The 17,367-nt window shown below is 37.6% G+C and overlaps 2 protein-coding genes across 2 annotated transcripts; one reads left to right on the plus strand and one right to left on the minus strand.

Annotated features, from left to right (window-relative positions):
• The first annotated feature begins 255 nt into the window (after nt 1-255).
• LOC117617971 lies at nt 256-7,576 on the plus strand. Its single transcript, XM_034347611.1, has 2 exons — nt 256-1,530; nt 4,466-7,576. Exons 1-2 carry the CDS (start codon nt 349-351, stop codon nt 5,705-5,707), a joined length of 2,424 nt encoding a protein of 807 aa, XP_034203502.1. The 5' UTR covers nt 256-348; the 3' UTR covers nt 5,708-7,576.
• A 1,290-nt stretch (nt 7,577-8,866) lies between these two features.
• Nucleotides 8,867-9,262, minus strand: LOC117617972. The gene has a single exon (XM_034347612.1). It carries the CDS (start codon nt 9,260-9,262, stop codon nt 8,867-8,869), a length of 396 nt encoding a protein of 131 aa, XP_034203503.1.
• Between the last annotated feature and the right edge of the window lie 8,105 nt (nt 9,263-17,367).

The following is a 17,367-nucleotide window of genomic DNA, read 5'->3' on the forward strand; positions in this document are numbered from 1 at the left end:
GATGTGAGTTAGATCAGTTGAATAGAACAGTAAAATCACAGTTTGATAGATTAAATTAATTTTATGTAATTTAAATTATCATTTATATTAAAATTAAAATAAAAGATGAAAGTACCCATATCAACGCTAGAAAACTGAAAGTTTTTGGGAACCTATATCATGTTTTTCCTTCTTCTTTTTTTTTTTTTTTTTTTTTTCAGTCCAAAAAAAAGATAAAGGGGTCCTGTTTTTATTAGATTTTTCTTTTCGGGGCAACGTTATCTGCGACTGCGATACATCAGCAGCTCAGCTGACGATTTCAGTTCTCTTTTCTAAAGAAATCTTCAAATTGAAATTGAGACATCTAACATGGTACCGCTCTACAGTTTGAAGAGCCTTGGATTGGATTGTTCAATATTTTCTTGTACATTTGCTTCCAAAACTAAAAGATTTATTGTTGGAGAGCTAAAACCCTCGCAATTTTCTCTTCAAAATCAGTTACTTTACAGACCCCTCACCACTGAAATCTTAGAAAATCCAAACAATTCCACAGTCGCTTACCTCATAAACTCATGTGGCTTGTCGCCGGAAGGTGCGATTTCAGCAGCCAAGTGGGTCGAGTTGCAGTCCCCAGAAAGAGCAGACTCTGTTTTGGCTCTTTTGAGAAACCATGGACTCTCTGAAACCCAGATCTCCAAGATGGTGAGGTCGCGTCCACAACTTCTTTTAGCCAATCCTGAGAAAACCCTTTTGCCCAAGCTTGCGTTTTTCAGCTCTCTTGGAATTTCAAGGCAGGACCTTGCAAAAACTCTGGCTTTTAATCCGAAGCTTTTGTCACGAAGCTTGAAGAAACAGATCATACCCACGTACAATTTCCTTAGGAGTCTGGTTTCTGAGAAAAAGCTTGTTGCTATTTTCAAGCATAACTCGTGTATTTTCGTGGAAAGTAACTGCAATGTGTTGGCAAATATTGGACTTTTGAGAGAATTGGGTATGCCCCAATCATGCATTTCTATGTTGCTAGCTCACTACACTACCGTTTTGATGATAAATCCTGAAAATTTTGGTCAACTGGTGGGTGAGGTTAAGGAAATGGGATTTAATCTGGAAAAGTCGACTTCAGTGAATGCAATGCGTGCCTTGTGTGGTAAGAATAAGCTGATATGGAATCGAAGTCGAGAAGTTTTTAGGAGGTGGGGTTGGTCTGAGGATGATGTTCTCTCTGCTTTCAGGAAGAACCCGCAGTTTATGATTGTGTCGGAGAAGAAACTATTGCAGGCAATGGACCTTTTAGTGAATAAGATGGGATGGCCATCAGAAATGATTGCCAAATATCCAGTGGTCCTGAGCCTCAGTTTGGAGAGGAGACTTATTCCAAGGTGTTCGGTTGTTAAAGTTCTATTGTCGAAAGGATTGGTAAATGAAAACTTGAATTTAGGTTCTGTGTTGCTTCCTGCAGAGAAGGAGTTCTTGGGGAGGTTTGTAACCGGATATCTCAAAGGAGTACCGCAATTGTGGGATGTGTATCAAGGGAAAGTGGATATCCAGGATGTATGATACTGATACCTTGAAATGGCTGAGCTTGTATATAGACTTAACCCCCTGAATATCCAGGTTTGTAACCATCACTCACATGTATTAGCTTGGTTTTGGCACAATATTAGAAGGTTGTCTTGTACCCTAGAAATTGTCCCAACGTGTTATTAAATTCTGCTGGAAGTAAATTCATTTGTTCACTTTTTTACTTCATAGCCTGGCTGCTTTTAGTTATACTTATATATACTTTCTTATTAGATGACTTGCTTTAAGTTTGCCTTACCACGGTGGTGTTGCCAATCTCCTGCAGTTTATACATTTAACATTGGTTAGCCTTGAAAATTGTTTTCATAGAATAGACACATATATTGCTTTTATTCGGAATTTAATCTTGTCCATTTTTGAAGTTATAACATATCAATAGCTGTCACCACTTTATCCCTTTCTCAGATGAAAGAAAAAGCAGCTTCAGGAAGCGATTATCTCTTCTTTTTTTCTTCTTCTTTTTTGGTTTTTGGGGGGAGGGGTGGGGCAGCACGGTGGGGGCTATGATTGAAGAGGTAATATTTGAGATGAGCTGTGTGTACTTCAATCAGGTTAGTCTCTGATTGGTATGATTCATGAACATTGACGTTGTAAATAGGAACGCTAGTCATGGATAGGATATCTGCATTCTGCACAAAGCGTCTTACATAGTAATGATGTATGACTCTTTCTTTTCTTCCTTTTCCTTTTAGCATTCCATCTTTTAATTTTTTCACTTGGTGCAATTGCAAAAATTGTATTAGTTCATGAAGCTGAGGCATTGTGGAGCAATTGTGGAGGACATCAGTCCTTTCTCCAGCACAAGTTTTTGTGTATGGTATGGTGGTAAGACAAATTGTTGCTGATACCTTTATTATGTGTTCCAACTAGATCAATGTCAATTTTGTTTTGCTAAATCCTAAATACAAATTAGCTTCAAAATGATATCCCAAATCCAAACTGATAGGTTGAATGTGATTATGTGAAAAGTCAAATTGTTGTTGATATGGTGGTAAGACAAATTGTTGTTGATACCTTTATTACGCACCTTAATTGCACATAGTAAATTTGCTGCTCTCATGTTTCAAGTGTCCATGCTTGATCATTTTGTATATACTGTGCATATAAAATATTTAGAGCTCAGTTTTATACTTAGCCCTTGAGGATGTGAATTTTTGTGCCCCCCTTTCTAGAATACAATTGGAGAATTTCCTATTGCGGTGGAGTTGCCTTCCATAATCTGGAAAATCCTTAGAACCTGAAACTAGAAGGTGAGTTCCATCAGTTAGGATAAAAAGAGAGGAGTGGTTGCTGGAAGCATGAGCTTGTGACGGAGAAAAACTTAGCTGTAACCGGTTCAAACAAGTTTTCTCCTTGCGATGACATGATGTATATACATAGCGAGGCTAGAGGGCCATCACATGTAGTGTTAGCTGATTATGTATTGTGGCAATTGTGCCTTTGTTTTCGATTACAAGTGATGATTGTGACCTAAACATGAATTCGTGTGTCAAATATTTTAGAGGTATGTAGGAGATTCTTCATTGTTGTTCAAATTGAAATTGTTGGTTTGTACAAAAAGAGTTGCCCCTAATGTGTGTGGCAGGTGTAAGTTGCCAAATGTAGGAAGTACCGTACAACCATCCAACGAGCAAACGCAAGATCACTTTCCAACGTTCCGCAAGATGTGTGTGCCATTTTCCTGTACCTCCATTTCCCAAAAAAGGTTCCAAAGCCTTCTAACTCCTCCAATAAATATAAATAGACTTGAACGACTCCAAAAAATTACAAAATCTCCAAAGTTTTCAACTTTTCACCGCTTTAAGCCTAAAAATTTCTTTTTCACCTGGCTCCAACTAAAATTTCAAATATTTTCGGGGAGAGGTAAATTTTAAAATTTCTTGGAGAGGGGTAAAGCTTTTCTTTTTCTCTAGAAAGTGTTAAATTTCGAATTTGGAGTTTCATTTGTTTGTGTTTTTTTTCACTGGGAACAAAGAAAATTGTGGGGTTTAAATAGAAAATCTCTTTTAGTTCTTATTTTTTCAGTTTGGGAAGATAGTGGGGTTTTCTTAGAAATTGTGAAAATTTAAATTAAAAGTTGGGGTGAACTAAGAGAAGTGTGGGGTTTAAATAGAAAATCTCATATTTTATGTGGCTTACATTTCACCTGAGCCCTTGGTCTTGAGGATGTGATGCATCAAAAAGGCAACTTTTAAAGCCAACCCTCTAGCCGTGACCTGAGAACGTGCACCGAAGTTGAGTCTCATGGTGGCATGTTCGTGGTACGTGGTGGTGACCGTAGGGGGCTTCTAACAGTAGGATGTTTGAGGTGATCTGATGAACCTCACCCGTTTTATATTTTCTAGCAATTGCCATTGAAGAAATCGTGGTTGAGTCTTCGAAATTCACTCTCAAGGAAAGGAAATGTTGGGAACTAACAAGTAAAAAGTAGGAAAGTTTCTTTTGGGTTAAGGGTTCCCCCATAAACCCCAAAACTACCAATTTTCGTTAGCTTTTCTTGGTTTTTCACCTCTTATCCATATCAAACTGAGTTACTTATGAGGCCTAAGTAGGGAATATTAGTGTCCTAAAACATATGGAATAAAGAGAGATGGTTGCGAGATTCATGTTACTAGTAGTTGTTTCATATGCAAGCAACACTTAACCTAAAGCCACTTCCAAATGATGCTATATGTTTGGGATATGAGTACAATAAATGAAACTGCTCCCAAATCTCAATGATCCCATTTGTTGGAGGAGTGCTAACTCAAAAAACGAGAATAAACCCAAAGAATGACGTTTACTACGGTTGATATCACGGTTTTGGTTAAAACCCTTTGAACCCCTGTTTTAGTTAAATAAAAAACCCTTCTGGTTCAAAAAGTTAAAATAAACCCTTTGGACCGAAGACCCGCTAGGATTTTAGAAAACAAATTGTTCATCTTCTTCATCGTTTTACAGGGCCACATCTATCATGGTTCTGCTCTTCAAATTGAAGAACCTCAGATTGGGTTGTTCATTATTTTCTTGCACATTTGCTTCCAAAACTAGAAGCTTTGTGGTTGGAGACGCAAAACCCTCGCATTGCACTCTTCATCCTCAGTTTCTTTACAGATACATCACCACCGAAATCTCACCAACCCAAAACGATATCACAGTCACTTACCTCATAAACTCATGTGGGTTGTCCCCAGAAGATGCAATTTCAGCGTCCAAGATGGTCAAGTTGAAAGCCCCAGACAGAGCAGACTCTGTTTTGGCCCTTCTGAGAAGCCATGGCCTCTCTCAACCCCAAATCTCAAAGGTTGTCAAGTGTTGCCCAAGAGTTCTTTCATCCTGTCCCGACAAAACCCTTTCGCCCAAGCTTCAGTTTTTCAGCTCTGTCGGAGTTTCAAGGGAGGACCTTGCAAGATCTGTGGCCACTAATCCATTGCTCTTGATGGTAAGCTTGAGGGAACGGATTGTACCCACTTATAATTTCCTTAGGAGTATGATTTCTGAGAAAAATATTGTTAATGTTTTCAAGCGCAGGTCGCGGGTTTTCTTGGGCAGTCACTGCAATGATGTGGTGCTAAATATTGGGCTTTTGAGAGAACTGGGTATGCCTCAATCTTCCATTTCTGTGTTACTATCTCATTACATTCATGTTGTGATGCACGACCATAACAAGTTTGGTGAAGTTGTGGGTGAGGTTAAGGAAATGGGATTTAATCTGGAAAGTTCGAATTTCGTGTTTGCACTAAACGCATTGTGCGGTAAGAACAGTAAGTCAATATGGAAACGCAGTCGTGGAGTTTATATGAGGTGGGGTTGGTCTGAGAATGATGTTCTTTCTGCTTTCAGGAAAAATCCAGAGTTTATGATTATGTCGGAGAAGAAAATAATGCGAGTAATGGAATTTTTAGTGAACAAGATGGGATGGCCGTCAGGGATGATTGCCAAATACCCGTGGGTTATGCGTCACAGTTTGGAGAAGAGAATAATCCCAAGGTGTTTGGTTGTTAAGGTTTTGTGGTTGAAAGGTTTGATAGATGAAAACTTGAGTTTGGGATATGTGGTTCAACCTGACGAGAAGCTCTTCGTGGAGAGGTTTGTGACCAAATATCAAAATGAAGTACCTCAGTTGTGGAATGTGTATCAAGGGAAAGTTGAAATCGAGGATGTATGATTTTGATACGTTGATGCTTCATCACTCACGTGTATCGATTGCTTCTGCACAATATTATAAGGTTGCCCATAAGTAAATTTATTGTTTGGTCGCATACTCAATTTCTAGCTGATTACATTTATGTGTACTTTCTTATTAGAAGACCTGGTTGGGTTGGCCTAGCTGCTTTAATTTATGTGTACTTTCTTATTACAATACCTGCTTGAATTGGCCTGCTCCCTTTGGCGTCACCAATCTCTTGCATTTTGTGTTCTTGAGTTTGGTTAGCCTCAAAGTTCATTGCATTACACATATCTTGCATCCATTGTGGTTCAATCAAATTATGAGATATCAACGGTTGTCAGTGCTTTACTCCCGGCTCTGTTAATAATGTCCTCCACTTGGTTGATTTGTAGGGGACCAGATCAATAAGGCATCAAAGCTCTGGGTGTGAGCCTTTTCTGATGAGAACTTAATGGTGAGGAACACAATATATTCAGTGCTTGTGGCTCTTGATTGGGTTTTTTAAGTTTAAAAACCCGGGTTTGATGGGATGTGTAATGAAGGGTGATTTGGAAATTGGTATCTTTCGGGATGAATCTATTCAGTAAGCTGCTGGAGGTTTGCTGATCTCTAGAGAATGTTAGTTTTGTGGTATGACTTCATTTTTTTGTTTTAGACATCTTGGCATGCATGCCATTTAGATTCAGTTAGTGCTCCAAGCCATGAGGATATGAGTGCCTGAATCTGATTTTCCAGATGTTACTAGTCAGTACAGGCCTATTTCAGAAGTGTAAACATGTGCAATGTCACTGCCAAGAAAATGAAAAAGTGACTTGCAATGCTTTTACCCAATTCTGGATTTGATTCCCGTGGACAATAGACAATCTGAAGGTTGAGTCTCATTGCAATGATCTTTTCTTTTTCCTAAGATCGCATACATTTAGCGGAGACAACAACTTATGTAATCAGTTGAGAAATATAACAGCAGGTATATCTGCACCTCTTTATTAATTTTCAAATGGTTGGCACCTTGTAATACTTCTTACAGTGGAAGTCACCTTGTCATGATTCAGTAACATGTTATAAACATGTTTTGTTCCTTATTTGAAAATATGTGCCTTTATTGCTTATGATGCAGATTGTTACTTTGCCCTAATTTGGCAGACACTGAATTCGTTGCCTTGCATATCAATTGGAGGTGCATGTATTCTTATGTCTTTCTTTGAATTTGTCACGTTCTTCAAGTATTGCTGTCTACGCTTATCAGTAGACTACATGTCTATGCTTATTAAAGTTGTCTAGAATGGATTTGGAGAAGTTTCTGTATGGAGAGGATTTTCCATTCAATGCTCAGAATTTGGAAAATGCTAATAAGATTTTGAATCAGAACCTATAAGGTCTTGAAGCTAAAATAAAGGTGACTGAGTCATCAGCTGGAGACTTGCTCTTGATAGGTAGTATTGCTCTTCTGTGGGATAGACAAGGTGAGGCTCCAAGGATTCTTATCTGCATTGAGTAGTTTGGAGATGCTGTAATGTAGTGGTAGGGTTCATGTACTTTGAATTATCTTCATGGAGGAAGGGGAAGTTGGGTTAAGGCAACATAGGTCGCCTTTGGAAGCGTAGCTGCATTCTTATTGCGTGTCTACGGATATCTACAACCATCTGCACTATGCATCCAGCCTAAAGCAGACATCTTTGCATTTGTACATATGAATATAGATAAGTCAAAAGCAGACATCATCCTTAGTAGACACAACAAGAGATATACACTCTGACTTGTGTGGTATCGGATGTTTTTAAATTTCGAATTTGCAATGGCATGGATGTAATGCCCTGATTACTGGTTTTATGACTTCTTGAATTGATGTTATTTCCTTCCTGCATATATTACACACTTTTGTAACATCTTGCTAGACAACTTTCTCTTTCTTTAAGGTAGTCTGTCGTTGAAATAGATTGAGGAATATACGATGTTATTTTAGTTTAGTTCTACTTAATTTGGTGGATGCTTAGATGAGCCTGTTCAACCTATATACTGGTAATAGAGATCCTAATGTGTATGAACGCGTATGTACGTATATTTACGTATTGATTTTCAAGCTTTATTGAATCTAAACTAATTGTTTGAGATGAGCTGTATTCTTGAATCATGTTAGTCATGGACAGGATGTACCTGCAATGTGCAAAGACATGATAAAGGAATTCATTTTCATTCCTCTTTCTTCTTTTGCCTCGTAGAATACCTTATTTGAGCTTTCCACAAGTTTTAGGCATGGTGCAGTAACCGTGGATGTCTTTTGTTGATGCATTAACTTTTAATTCCAACTTGATCAAGATCAATTTGGTTTTGCTAATACCTAAATGCGAATTATCTTCAACCCTGGACGAAATTCATATTGAGTTGGGTGTGCCACATAAGATTATGACCTGTTGATCCGATTTTAGGCATCAAACATACACCCTAAAATTTTTCCTTAAAACACATGTTTCAAATATAAAACCCATCCAGAGATAATTTTAGGCTAATGATTTCAGCACTCAATTTTAGTCTCATGTATTCCTCTCGTAAGTGCCCAAAAAATTATAAAATATTCAGTTTGGAGCGCACTCAGCTAAAAGAGGAGTGTGAAAATCACTACAACCCCTAAAAGACATAGGCATGTTTTCCTAACTTGCATATAACCACTAGCCTATCACATTCTACGTATCTTATCAAATTTATTTACCAAATTAACTTTTATTTCAAAAATATTAAAATGTTACAGTACGCATCTCTTGCCAGAACAAATGGTCTCATTAAGCTTTCACATGAAAGTTGACCACTGTCGACTGTCGATCTTATATATGTAGATAGTACATTGGTTTTATTTTTTATGGGTCTAAAATACTGCTTCGCTTTTCACTCGCAAGTACATTCCTTTTTTTTTTTTTTTTTTTTGCAGTTGGGTAGGTTAGTTTCACTTGGTTTGATTGACAAAAACATTGCAACTGCCACAACTGAATTTTGCCTCCTTGCATTGGCAGCTGCAGCAAGCATTCCCTTTAGAAACATAACAAGGTAAGCCATGCACAAATTTGAACTCTGGGATTAGATAAACCATATATAAACTAGCATTAGTAAAAGAAAATTATGTATATATATGGCTAATTACAAATATATTACTAACTATAAAATTCAAATTTGATCAACGTTTCTGAGCACATCCAACTCGAAATGCCCAGAAAACGGTTCGAACAAAGCATCGGAGCAATTCGGAAACTCAAAAAACGAATTCGAGAAAGGAAGCTGAGGCAACAACCCATGATCATGATCATGATCATGATCCACACCCTTCAATTGTTGCTCATGAGTAAACTCATGAACATTTTGATAATGAGCACCTTTGGTCTCCATGAAACGCTCAGCATCAGAGTCTCTACCAGTAAGCTCCTGGACAAGAGCCCTAAACTTAGAGGCACTTGTCTTCACCTTCATAGGGCTTGATATGTACACAACTTTCACACCCTTTGATTTTCTTCTCTTGCTCTGCTTGGGGGGGCTCTTCATGTGGTTCTCACAAAGCACATCCATTACTAGAAATTATCAAACACCTTTGAAGCTCAATGTGTACCCCAAAAAAAAAAAGTGTGTCTAAGAAAGTGTAGGCAGAGGTGGGCACGAACTGTGATGGCCAATTTTCCCTAGGGTTGCATTAGCATATATAATGTACAGGATAAAGACTTTTGGGGTCTCCTGGGTGTTTCTAGGAAGGAGAGGATGGAAGAAAAATGAAGGGGTTTGATTCATGAAATTGGAAAAATGGAAAGTATAGAAGATTCTTGTGAAGATAATTACACGACCCGCATGCTTTTAGATATTTTGTGCCACCTCGCGTTTTTCTTAAATAATTTAATATACAAAATAATTTTTCGGTGAGACAGTAATACCTTCATATTATATTATTAGGTTTATCATGTTAAGACGTATGTAAATTTGTTTATAATATTATATAAATACGAACATATTGCAGCTATTTTATAGTAATTATGTTGTTCATTCATGTTATAACAAGTTGATTAATAACAATACGTGTCGGTATTCCAGAACCACGAATAATCTCTTAAGATATACGGTATAACTTAAGGCTTGATTTATTAAGGCAGGGTTTCAACGTAACAAAGCAACTCAGCAAGTCTGGATAACACTCACGTGCGCAGCCTCCTATGACTTGAATAAAAATTTGGTTTCGTGGAGTCTTGGGATCTCAGACGTGGCTGTTAGGTATTGGTTAAAGATAATAGGGTCGGCTTGTGGAATTTGTGGTGGGTTATATATTGACCAATTAACTTGGGGTATGGTTATCTATCACATGTGTTAAAAATACCAATGATGATGGGGTGTGGGTTTCTCCTAATCCTCAAGATAAGATCTGATGACTATAGTTTTACTATTTTATTTACAAAGATATTATAAATGCAAACTCCGATGCAAAGAGACTGGTGTTTCATTTTGTTCAAGCAGAGAGAGACTTTCATGTAACGGGAATAACACTTTTTGTTATTTCCGACTAATAACGCAATGACACGTGAAATAATTTTTTCATATATCAATATATTATTAGCCGAAATAGCAAAACAGTGATATTCCTCTACAATAAAATAGTTCTAGTTTAACGGGACACCTTGTCAGATGTCTTCTGCCTAGTTTAATGACTCACAATTACCAACTACTAAAGAAATGTACTCATAACTCTATAGAGAAAAATGTACCTTCAAAAATCATTTCTACTTTGTTTTCTTCTTCTTCTTCTTGCTATGGTGATTACATACCTAATTGGTTATTTTATTCCGAAAAAAAAAAATTGAGAAAATATTATTCAACGAATATCACATTAAGAAATCATTCCTACTTTTGTTGCCAACACCAGCCATCTAGAAGACTATTTATTTGTTCCTTTCTAGAAATTTCTTAATTTAATCACATATATTTCCCTTTGGATATGATGGCTTTTTCTTTTGAATTTCTTTCGAGGGATATGTTCACACGTATGCTGCAACATCATGAGACCACGTGGCAAAAACACAACCACTCAATCATAGATAGATGATGATTTTGAATATTTTTATCAAGTAATATAATGATTGTATGTGAAATGAAGTCATGTTGGAGATCATCGTGGCTTGACCTTCGAGAAATACATCGTATATGCAACTTGCAAGTCATCTCTCAAAAACTCCACTGTCACGTCACCCACCCTTTTCAACAGCGTCCATTTCCAAAGAAACCCTTTTGTCTTTTTTCTTTTAAAAAACTAGTGATTTTATTATTCATTATATACAGTAGGATGCTGAAAATACAAGAATCTAGGTCATCGTAAGAGAAAACTTTGTACGTCTCTCTTCTACTCCTTGGGAACACCGGCTAGATTGCAGCCGTGATTGTGCTTGATTATTATTTCTCATATGAATAGACGACATGCTTATACTTTATGGTATCTTAAAAAAGAATTCTTAGACTTGTGACTTTGATAATTGATTCTCCCAAATTCTAGCCCTATCTCTCCCAAAAATTATTTTTTGAGCCGTTTTCACTTTGAAGGGGGAGGAATGTTAAGATAGGAAGATTGAAAAGAAATATAGAGCAAAGAGAGAGCCTTGTTTACATGTTCTAACTTCTCTAACCTTCTCTTGTCAATACTAACAGTTTTCCTAAACTGCTTAACAGGTCTAACAATATCTCAACAGCTTTATTATTTAATCTTCTGACACGTGGCAGCACTAGGACCATTGATATCTTTACATCCCCCCTCAATTGCATGCTTGGAGGAGCCAAGCATAAGATTGGAACAATATTGCTAGAACATAGGAGTAGAAAGACCCTTAGTGAGAATGTCAGCAAACTGGTCTGCGTAAGATACATGTTGAACAAGCAAATCACTGCGGATAACTCACTCTCTGACAAAGTGGTAATGTATTTCCAAATGCTTCATTCTTGAATGGAAAACTGGATTAGAAGACAGAGAAATAGCATATATATTGTCACAATGAATTAATGAAGGAATGCGTAAAGGCACATGAAGATTATAGAACAATAGTCTAATCCAGGCAAGCTCAGCAGCTGCAATAGCAAGGGCCCTATATTCTGCCTCAGTGGATGAACGGGAGACGGTATGTTGTTTCTTAGAAGCCCAAGAAATAGGACTGAGAAGGCAATGTTTGGCCTTGTGAAGGTGAGGTACTGCAGTGCTCCAACAATGCTCCTGTATTGTGTTGGATGAGAATAAGGCTTCCCATCATCTTTAAGTAATCTGTGATAGGGAAGACAAGGAGTGGTACATGGTTTCGAATCTTGCAAATCAACTTTATCAAGTAATTTCTTGATATATTTAGTCTGAGACACAAATAAACCAGTGGACTGATATGAAATTTGCAGCCCTAGAAAATAATTCAACTGTCCTAAGTGCTTCATATCAAATTGTTGGGTCAAAGCTGCAATAACATATGTAATAAGTGAGGAATCATTGCTTGTGAGGATGATATCATCAACATAAAGGAGTAAGACCACAATGCCAAGAGAAGAATGTTGAACAAACAGGAAGGGATCTGCAGTTGATGCTTGAAAACCCAAACTTGGCAAAAACGTAGTAAATTTCTAATTCCAGGCACGAGGAGCCTGTTTTAAACCATACAAAGACTTCCTTAGCCTGCAAACAAATTCAGAGCGATGATGCTTGCTCTCAAAGCCTTGGGGTTGAGTCATGTAAACCTCATCGTGAAGGATACCATGCAAAAATGCATTTTTTACATCAAGTTGCCGTAAGGACCAGTTGAACTGAGCTGCAAGAGCAAGGACTAATTGAATAGTGGTTGGTTTTATTATAGGGCTGAAGGTTTCACTATAGTCGATACCTTCCTCTTGACTAAATCCCTTAGCAACCAAACGAGCCTTATGCCGAGCGATAGAACCATCTGCATGTTTCTTGATTCTATATACCCACTTACAACCGACAAGATTCTTATGAGCTTGGAGAGAAACCAAATCCCAAGTACCTTGACCATGAAGAGCCTCAATTTCCTCCCTCATTGCAGACTATCATTCTGGAACTGCAGAAGTAGCCTTGAAACTAGGTTCAATATGAGATAAATCAACAGACTGTACAGAAGCTGAATAAGATTTCTTTTGGAAATACCACTCTTGGACCTGGTTTTCATAGGGTGAAGAGTCACGACTGGAAGTGGTAATACAACACGAAGATTCTTTGGTTGAAAATCAGGATCCACAGGGAAAGGAGAATGTGTAGTAGATGCTGAAACTGGCAGATTTTGTGAAGAGGAGATCAAACATTCTGAAGCACTAGGAGGTAGTGTATTCAAAGAGGCTGTGGCTTTAGAGGTTGTGGGAGAGGGAGAAGGAACATGGAGATGAGATACATGTGACATGACAGGACCCGCCCCGAAATTTTTCGAAAACCGAAGCGAATCCCGTCAGTTTGGTATCAGAGCCACTCTGCTGTGTGGTGCGAGTGTACTGACGAGGACGTCGGGCCGCAAAGGGGGGTGGATTGTAACATCCCACATCAACCAACGAATAAGGGGTGATGTGCCTTATATGTACATGCCCACCTCCATCTAGCATGAGGCCTTTTAGGAGCTCACTGGCTTCGGAGTCATAGGAACTCTGAAGTTAAGCGAGTTCGGGTTAGAGCAATCCCAGGATGGGTGACCTACTGAGAAGTTTCTAGTGAGTTCCCAGAAACAAAACCGTGAGGGCAGAAAAGGGGGCCCAAAGCGGACAATATCGTGCTATGGCGAGCAGATCCAGGGTGTGACATGACAAAACAATGTTATGCAATGAAATAGATGGTGGAAGAGGAGAAGTAGATGGAGACTAAGATGGAGAAACATGCACCTGATTAACAGATGTGTAAGGAAACATAGTTTCATCAAATATGACATGTTTAGTTACAAACAACTTGTTTGTTTGGGTTGCAAAACAGATATATAGCCTAGAAAAATACAAGTAGAAGTTTTGGGCTGAAGTTTGTGAGAATTAGAGTGCTTGAGTAGAGGAAAACAAGCACAACCAAAAACCTTCAAGTGAGTAATGACCGGTTTGGAACCAAACAATAAAAGATAAGGAGATTTGAAATGAAGAATCTGACAGGGCATTCGATTGATCAAGTAGGTTGAAGTAGCACAAGTATGAAACCAAAATTTGGGAGGTAAATATACAGTTTGTAACAAGGTAATTGCAGTCTCTAAAATGTGTCTATGTTTTCTTTCGGCAAGACCATTTTGCTCAGGTGTATATGGGCAGGATTTTTTATGAACTATACCCTTGGCAAAAAGATAAAGTTTGAATTTTGTACTAAGGTACTCACCATCCCCATCACTTTGAAATTTTTTAAAGAGTAGTAGAGAATTGAGTAACCAAGAAAGCATGAAAATGGACAAAAATAGAATAAACTTCTCCTTTATTGATCATTGGAAAAATCCAAGTAAATCGAGTACAATCATTTATGAAACTAACATAATATTTGAAACCCTCAACAGAGAATGTGGGAGAAAGACCCCACACATCACTATGAATTACTTCTAAAGGTTGTACAAATTTGACTATTGGATAAGGAAAAGGAAGCTTGGCAAGTTTGCCTTCTAAACAATTAGTACAGACAGATTTGGTATTATAGAAAGAAAAAGAAACCTGTGATTGATGTAAAAGAGCTGAAGTGATTTTATTTTAGGGATGACCTAAGCGTTTGTGCCAGAGACTTGTGTTGACGTGATATCCAAGGTAGCAAAAATGATTCTTGTGGAAATAAGATGCTTGTTTGTGATTGGGTGGAGAAGTGAAGAAAGGAATAGGATACACAGTCCTTTGAGAAGAACACTCCCCGTGATCTTGTCCTGAATCCAAAAACCAAAGGCATCATAAATAAATATGCAATTGTTATCTTTACATAACCTATGAATGGAAAGCAAATGTTAAGAAAGCTTTGGCACATGTAAAACTTGCTTTAATTGTAAAGAACGTTGTGGAGCAACCAAAGTAGAAGAACCAACATTAGAAATGCTCAAACCTGAATCCCCTGCAGTAGTGATAGTATCATTCCCTGAGAAATGAGTAGCTAAACTAAGCTGAGGCAAATCGGAAGTCATACGAGTCGTAGCCCCAGTATCTGCTACCCAAAATTGATCATGAGATGAAGAAGATGTGAAGTTGGCATGCATTGCAGTAAGATTGGTTGAAGGAGGTCTGCCTTGGTAGGAGAAATTGCCTCTATGGTAACACTGAATGGCAGAATGCCCATACTTCCAGAAAATTTGGCATTGAACTGATGAGGTAGGAGCAGAGGGTTGATTATGCCTTTGATAGCAGTCAGCAGCTACATGGCCTTTCTTGTTGCAGATTTGACAAGTGGGAATGTCAATGCCAGAACCAAGAATGCCAGGGCTGGAATTAAGTGGAGCTTGATGAGTTCTTGGACCAGATGGATAATGATTATGACCTCTACCTCGACCCCTAAAATGAGAACCTCTATTGGTAAAATAACCACTAGTGTGGAAACCACCATTGTTACCAGAGGGAAAATGAGAAGATTGAGCAGAACCAGAACTAGAATGATAACTTTGAGTATGAGACGAATTTGGATTAGAAGAACCTTCATCAAGAATGAGAGTTTTGCCTGTAAATGTTTGATCTTTAGCCAACATTGCATAGACAAAAGGAGTTGCAGAGTTAGTGTGTTCAACATTGCAGAAAATCGATCTTTCAATTGAACCCACATATCATGCGAACCAGTACACTCAATGACATAAGAAATTGCAGTGGAAGAAAGAGTTGCAATAAGGAATTGCATCAAGGCACGATTGTGCATTTTCTAAACTTGATAAGCATTAGTTTTGACACCTTCAACATCGAAGTCCTCATCAAATCGAGTACGAAACTTCTGTGATCCATCAATAAAACCCAAGATGCCATGACCCTAAAAAAGAAGCTGCATTTCAAAATTCCATGTGAGATAATTTGTATCATCAAGCTTGACTGTCACAGAAGTAGAAACATTGGGAATCAAAGTGGTAATGGGAGGCTGAACAATTTGAAGCTGAGTAGTGGTCACCATGTGGAGAATTCAAGAAGAAAAGAAAAGAATATAGGGTTGAGAAAAAAGAAATTTTCAGAAAAGGGAATATTGAAGAAGAATTTTCAGTGAGACAAAAGATCAAACAGGTAATAGATAGAGCAAAGAACACGAAATTGGTTGTTGTGTTTGAGTAGAGAAAGCAACAAAGAGGAAGAGAGTGCGGAAGCAGAAGAACAGAATATCAGGATCGATCCATGGCGAATGATACCATGTTAAGATAGGAAGACTGAAAAAAAATATAGAGCAAAGAGAAAAGAAATAAAGCAGAAAGAGCAGAGAGAATCTCAGAGATAGAGAAGAGACTTGTTGTATTTCTCATTAAGCTCAAATAAGCACAATTACAGACTTTATATCAGTTGAGTTAAAGCCTTGTTCACGTGTTCTAACTTCTCTAACCTTCTCTTATCAATGCTAACAGTTTTCCTAAACTGCCTAACAGCTCTAACAATATCTCAACAGCTTTATTATTTAATCTTCTGACACGTGGCAGCACTAGGACCATTGATATCTTTACAAGGAAGCCACTGTTCTTCCTCCCTCTCCCCTATTCTCTTCCCCCCTTTCTTCACTCCTCATTTTCAGAAACAAAAGGTTTTACCTATTTGTCTTCGTTTTGTTATGATTTTCTTCCAACCATCACAGTTGATTGCATCTCAGCGTTGAATATCCACCTGCGTTTCGGCGTCGTATCTCCACCACCATCCTTTTGGTGGTTTCTTTATGTTCAGAATAAGTCACAGAGACTCTTTGGGTTCTCTGTGTAGTTTTCACCTCTCATTTTGTGAGAGCTTTTCACATCTTCTTTGTAAGAGCTTTTCATCCCTCTTTTGTTTGAACTTTTCATCTCTCCCTTATGAGAGCTTTACTTGTATTGTTATGACTTGATTTTTTCAAGCTTTATCTCTTTTTGATTATTCTGAGTTTACAATCTTAGTTGGGATGTCTATGCTAGAGTTTCTTCAATCATGTGTGATCGTTAGTGGAGGCGCACCTGATTGTCATAATTTTGATATTAGACTGCTGTGTTATTGTAATGGCCCTTTGTAGCTAGTTTATATTGGCATTTTATGCCTAGTGGCTTTTTTGACTGAATTATGAATGCAATCCTAGAATTTCTCAACCCAATATATATATATATAGCTTCCATTGAGGGACACCCTTGTAGGGCTCACTCCGCATTGTATTTCACTAATTCAAATCGTCTATTCTTTAGATAATCATTCAAAGATCATTTCTACAAAAAAAAAAAAAAAAATCACTTGAATCCGATATCATTTAACCACCCAATTGAGTTATTGAAATTTTAGTACTTTCTTAAAGCACATTGTTCATTGATTTTGTAGGACACAATTGGATGTCTTAACGATTTCCAATTTGTCTAATTTTTTTGCAAGGATGATCTGTTAATGTAGACTTTATATATATAAATAGAATTTTTTTTCTTTTATATAAGCGATATTGGAAGAGGGGGATCTGAATATAAATATAAATAGATTCACAATACCACATGATCACATTTCTCATTAATGACATATTTACTAATATGTAATTG

The sequence above is a fragment of the Prunus dulcis genome, chromosome 2, assembly GCF_902201215.1.
Source record: "Prunus dulcis chromosome 2, ALMONDv2, whole genome shotgun sequence".
NCBI classification, from domain to species: domain Eukaryota; kingdom Viridiplantae; phylum Streptophyta; class Magnoliopsida; order Rosales; family Rosaceae; genus Prunus; species Prunus dulcis.